We start from the raw sequence: 6,458 nt of genomic DNA, 5'->3' as shown, positions 1-6,458 counted from the left end.
GGACAGACGGACAGACGGACAGACGGACATGGCTAGATCGTCTTAGAATTTTATCCTGATCAAGAATATATATACTTTATAGGGTCGCAAATGATTAGTTCGATGTGTTACAAACGGAATGACAAACTTAATATACCCTCCATACTATGGTGGAGGGTATAAAAAATCCACTTTTCTGTTAGTCAATGAAAAAATAATTTTTAAAAAAATCCACGTTTCTGTTAGTCAATGAAAAAATAATTTTTAAAAAATCCACGTTTCTGTTAGTCAATGAAAAAATAATTTTTAAAAAATCCACGTTTCTGTTAGTCAATGAAAAAATAATTTTTAAAAAATCCACGTTTCTGTTAGTCAATGAAAAAATAATTTTTAAAAAATCCACGTTTCTGTTAGTCAATGAAAAAATAATTTTTAAAAAATCCACGTTTCTGTTAGTCAATGAAAAAATAATTTTTAAAAAATCCACGTTTCTGTTAGTCAATGAAAAAATAATTTTTAAAAAATCCACGTTTCTGTTAGTCAATGAAAAAATAATTTTTAAAAAATCCACGTTTCTGTTAGTCAATGAAAAAATAATTTTTAAAAAATCCACGTTTCTGTTAGTCAATGAAAAAATAATTTTTAAAAAATCCACGTTTCTGTTAGTCAATGAAAAAATAATTTTTAAAAAATCCACGTTTCTGTTAGTCAATGAAAAAATAATTTTTAAAAAATCCACGTTTCTGTTAGTCAATGAAAAAATAATTTTTAAAAAATCCACGTTTCTGTTAGTCAATGAAAAAATAATTTTTAAAAAATCCACGTTTCTGTTAGTCAATGAAAAAATAATTTTTAAAAAATCCACGTTTCTGTTAGTCAATGAAAAAATAATTTTAAAAAATCCACGTTTCTGTTAGTCAATGAAAAAATAATTTTTAAAAAATCCACGTTTCTGTTAGTCAATGAAAAAATAATTTTTAAAAAATCCACGTTTCTGTTAGTCAATGAAAAAATAATTTTTAAAAAATCCACGTTTCTGTTAGTCAATGAAAAAATAATTTTTAAAAAATCCACGTTTCTGTTAGTCAATGAAAAAATAATTTTTAAAAAATCCACGTTTCTGTTAGTCAATGAAAAAATAATTTTTAAAAAATCCACGTTTCTGTTAGTCAATGAAAAAATAATTTTTAAAAAATCCACGTTTCTGTTAGTCAATGAAAAAATAATTTTTAAAAAATCCACGTTTCTGTTAGTCAATGAAAAAATAATTTTTAAAAAATCCACGTTTCTGTTAGTCAATGAAAAAATAATTTTTAAAAAATCCACGTTTCTGTTAGTCAATGAAAAAATAATTTTTAAAAAATCCACGTTTCTGTTAGTCAATGAAAAAATAATTTTTAAAAAATCCACGTTTCTGTTAGTCAATGAAAAAATAATTTTAAAAAATCCACGTTTCTGTTAGTCAATGAAAAAATAATTTTTAAAAAATCCACGTTTCTGTTAGTCAATGAAAAAATAATTTTTAAAAAATCCACGTTTCTGTTAGTCAATGAAAAAATAATTTTAAAAAAATCCACGTTTCTGTTAGTCAATGAAAAAATAATTTTAAAAAAATCCACGTTTCTGATAGTCAATGAAAAAATAATTTTTAAAAAATCCACGTTTCTGTTAGTCAATGAAAAAATAATTTTTAAAAAATCCACGTTTCTGATAGTCAATGAAAAAATAATTTTTAAAAAATCCACGTTTCTGTTAGTCAATGAAAAAATAATTTTTAAAAAATCCACGTTTCTGTTAGTCAATGAAAAAATAATTTTTAAAAAATCCACGTTTCTGTTAGTCAATGAAAAAATAATTTTTAAAAAATCCACGTTTCTGTTAGTCAATGAAAAAATAATTTTAAAAAAATCCACGTTTCTGATAGTCAATGAAAAAATAATTTTTAAAAAATCCACGTTTCTGTTAGTCAATGAAAAAATAATTTTTAAAAAATCCACGTTTCTGATAGTCAATGAAAAAATAATTTTTAAAAAATCCACGTTTCTGTTAGTCAATGAAAAAATAATTTTAAAAAAATCCACGTTTCTGATAGTCAATGAAAAAATAATTTTTAAAAAATCCACGTTTCTGTTAGTCAATGAAAAAATAATTTTTAAAAAATCCACGTTTCTGATAGTCAATGAAAAAATAATTTTTAAAAAATCCACGTTTCTGATAGTCAATGAAAAAATAATTTTAAAAAATCCACGTTTCTGTTAGTCAATGAAAAAATAATTTTTAAAAAATCCACGTTTCTGTTAGTCAATGAAAAAATAATTTTTAAAAAATCCACGTTTCTGTTAGTCAATGAAAAAATAATTTTTAAAAAATCCACGTTTCTGTTAGTCAATGAAAAAATAATTTTTAAAAAATCCACGTTTCTGTTAGTCAATGAAAAAATAATTTTTAAAAAATCCACGTTTCTGTTAGTCAATGAATAAATAATTTTTAAAAAATCCACGTTTCTGTTAGTCAATGAAAAAATAATTTTTAAAAAATCCACGTTTCTGTTAGTCAATGAAAAAATAATTTTTAAAAAATCCACGTTTCTGTTGGCCAATGAAAAAATAATTTTTAAAAAATCCACGTTTTTGTTGGTCAATGAAAAAATAATTTAAAAAAAACACGTTTTTGTTGGCCATTTAAAAAAATAATTTTTAAAAAATCCATGTTTCTGTTAGTCAATGAAAAAATAATTTTTAAAAAATCCATGTTTCTGTTAGTCAATGAAAAAATAATTTTTAAAAAATCCACGTTTCTGTTAGTCAATGAAAAAATAATTTTTAAAAAATCCACGTTTCTGTTAGTCAATGAAAAAATAATTTTTAAAAAATCCACGTTTCTGTTAGTCAATGAAAAAATAATTTTTAAAAAATCCACGTTTCTGTTAGTCAATGAAAAAATAATTTTTAAAAAATCCACGTTTCTGTTAGTCAATGAAAAAATAATTGTTAAAAAATCCACGTTTCTGTTAGTCAATGAAAAAATAATTTTTAAAAAATCCTCGTTTCTGTTAGTCAATGAAAAATAATTTTTAAAAAATCCACGTTTCTGTTAGTCAATGAAAAAATAATTTTTAAAAAATCCACGTTTCTGTTAGTCAATGAAAAAATAATTTTTAAAAAATCCACGTTTCTGTTAGTCAATGAATAAATAATTTTTAAAAAATCCACGTTTCTGTTAGTCAATGAAAAAATAATTTTTAAAAAATCCACGTTTCTGTTAGTCAATGAAAAAATAATTTTTAAAAAATCCACGTTTCTGTTGGCCAATGAAAAAATAATTTTTAAAAAATCCACGTTTTTGTTGGTCAATGAAAAAATAATTTAAAAAAAATACGTTTTTGTTGGCCATTTAAAAAAATAATTTTTAAAAAATCCACGTTTCTGTTAGTCAATGAAAAAATAATTTTTAAAAAATCCATGTTTCTGTTAGTCAATGAAAAAATAATTTTTAAAAAATCCACGTTTCTGTTAGTCAATGAAAAAATAATTTTTAAAAAATCCACGTTTCTGTTAGTCAATGAAAAAATAATTGTTAAAAAATCCACGTTTCTGTTAGTCAATGAAAAAATAATTTTTAAAAAATCCTCGTTTCTGTTAGTCAATGAAAAATAATTTTTAAAAAATCCACGTTTCTGTTAGTCAATGAAAAAATAATTGTTAAAAAATCCACGTTTCTGTTAGTCAATGAAAAAATAATTTTTAAAAAATCCTCGTTTCTGTTAGTCAATGAAAAATAATTTTTAAAAAATCCACGTTTCTGTTAGTCAATGAAAAAATAATTTTTAAAAAATCCACGTTTCTGTTAGTCAATGAAAAAATAATTTTTAAAAAATCCACGTTTCTGTTAGTCAATGAAAAAATAATTTTTAAAAAATCCACGTTTCTGTTAGTCAATGAAAAAATAATTTTTAAAAAATCCACGTTTCTGTTAGTCAATGAAAAAATAATTTTTAAAAAGTCCACGTTTCTGTTGATCAATGGAAAAATAATTTTTAAAAAATCCACGTTTCTGTTAGTCAATGAAAAAATAATTTTTAAAAAATCCACGTTTCTGTTAGTCAATGAAAAAATAATTTTTAAAAAATCCACGTTTCTGTTAGTCAGTGAAAAAATAATTTTTAAAAAATCCACGTTTCTGTTAGTCAATGAAAAAATAATTTTTAAAAAATCCACGTTTCTGTTAGTCAATGAAAAAATAATTTTTAAAAAATCCACGTTTCTGTTAGTCAATGAAAAAATAATTTTTAAAAAATCCACGTTTCTGTTAGTCAATGAAAAAATAATTTTTAAAAAATCCACGTTTCTGTTAGTCAATGAAAAAATAATTTTTAAAAAATCCACGTTTCTGTTAGTCAATGAAAAAATAATTTTTAAAAAATCCACGTTTCTGTTAGTCAATGAAAAAATAATTTTTAAAAAATCCACGTTTCTGTTAGTCAATGAAAAAATAATTTTTAAAAAATCCACGTTTCTGTTAGTCAATGAAAAAATAATTTTTAAAAAATCCACGTTTCTGTTAGTCAATGAAAAAATAATTTTTAAAAAATCCACGTTTCTGTTAGTCAATGAAAAAATAATTTTTAAAAAATCCACGTTTCTGTTAGTCAATGAAAAAATAATTTTTAAAAAATCCACGTTTCTGTTAGTCAATGAAAAAATAATTTTTAAAAAATCCACGTTTCTGTTAGTCAATGAAAAAATAATTTTTAAAAAATCCACGTTTCAGTTGGTCAATGAAAAAATAATTTAAAAAAACCGCGTTCCTGTTGGCTCCGATGGAAACTATTTGTTAAAAATACATGTCTGTTGGCTCCTCAGAAATTTTGTTGTAAAAATCAATTTTCTTTGTCTAAAAATAAAGTCTTTAATATGCCCACGTTTCATGACCTTCTTGAAAAAAATCGTTTTTCGGTTTCTTGGTCATTGGGTCAAATTTATTTTCCCGACGATGTTTATTCACCAACAGTTGTCCTGTTTCTGAACCAAGGTTTGTATTACCAATCCACCACATTGTCTGGCCCTTAAATGTTAACTGCATTTAATTTGTCATCATTTATTCTAAATATACTTCAACCTGTGCAAATTACCTTCTAAATTAATGTTGATATTTGCAGAAAAGGGCTCTTTAAAATTAACATGCAACAATCTTGCAAAACCACGTGTTAGCTTGCGTGATAAAATATTATTTTTATAAATAGTTGTTACCATTAACATTTGACATGTTAGTGTAAAATGCTGTTAATAGGAAATCTGGTCTTGTACTAATAACTGGGGTACAGGGTTAGTTAGATATATGGGACAGGAGCCTTTTGTTTTTTTTTGCAAAGACATTTAAATGCTATAGAGAGCATCCTTGGTTACTCCATTTTTGGCAATATAACTGTTAGAGATCTTCTAATGATGATAGTATCCTTCTATATCCCCTTTGAAATTCAAATTATTATTTTACATATCTTCATTATAAAAATTTTTGAAATTAGTTGACTTCTTAAAGTTTCTCAAAAACATGTATTAATTGCATTGTTTTTAACTGCTTTTCTTCTCACTTACCTCTCATATTTATTGGCATTTCGATTGAATAACCTTCCCATACCATGTACGGTGGTCTTCTCACTGAAGATCGCCAATAACTCCAATAAATCATCTTTTAGCTTCAACAGATACTCCTTACGACTGGCATACACCCGATTTTGTGAATCTCGACGTTGAAATTTTTGATTTAATCGACGAATGGCTTCTGGTTGGGCTGGCTTAAAATCCGGGTAAGCCATTATGGCCATAACATTACAAGCGAACCTTCTAAACTACACTACGTCTACGTCTTGCGGTTGTTAATATCCAAGGCTAAATACATGTCCTTTTTGGCCTCTAGCCAAATTGTTACTAACCTAATCAGTCAAAAGCCAGTCAATTAACATTTGTGAGTTGAAGTTTATGGTCACACAAAAGTGGTTAGATGACCATCGGCTTTTCTATGACTGTTTCCTCTCTATGCAAATAAGCTAATCTCTGATTTGACTTTTGATAACACAGGACAACAGAAATTTGTTTCATAAATATTTTTATTTTATAATATTTTTTCACAGCTCCGAGAATGTTTTTTTAAGCACCCAAACAGAACATGAATTTTTTTAAGAACATATTTTCAAGTACCCAAAGGGAACGTGGAGTTTTTTTTAAGAATTATTTTTCCAGCAACCAAACAAAACTCGGATTTTTTAAAAATATTTTTCAAACTCTCAAACAAAACGTGGATTTTTTAAGAATATTTGTTCAAGCACCCAAACAAAATTTAAATTTTTTAAGAATGTTTTTTCAAGCACACAAACAAAACGTGGATTTTTTAAGAATTATTTTTCAAGCACCCAAACAAAACGTGGATTTTTTTAAGAATTATTTTTCAAGCACCCAAACAAAACTCGAATTTTTTAAAGA

General features: G+C 24.8%; 1 protein-coding gene across 2 annotated transcripts in view; it reads right to left on the bottom strand.

The window, feature by feature from the left end:
• The window catches only part of LOC141392610 (pickpocket protein 19-like), a 13,402-nt gene extending 7,361 nt beyond the window's left edge, over nt 1-6,041 (bottom strand). The window contains exon 1 of one of the 2 annotated variants that reach the window (XM_073965543.1): nt 5,574-6,041. In XM_073965543.1, coding sequence (XP_073821644.1) covers nt 5,574-5,803 — 230 coding nt within the window. In that variant the 5' untranslated portion in view covers nt 5,804-6,041. The remainder of the gene's footprint in view (nt 1-5,573) is intronic. The other variant, XM_073965542.1, reaches the window with a different exon arrangement.
• Nucleotides 6,042-6,458: the final 417 nt, after the last annotated feature.

Source organism: Musca autumnalis, unplaced genomic scaffold, assembly GCF_047663935.1.
Source record: "Musca autumnalis isolate F117 unplaced genomic scaffold, ASM4766393v1 scaffold_2, whole genome shotgun sequence".
In the NCBI taxonomy this organism is placed as follows: domain Eukaryota; kingdom Metazoa; phylum Arthropoda; class Insecta; order Diptera; family Muscidae; genus Musca; species Musca autumnalis.
Note: the sequence above shows the minus strand (reverse complement) of the source record. Positions and strands in the feature narration are given on the sequence as shown.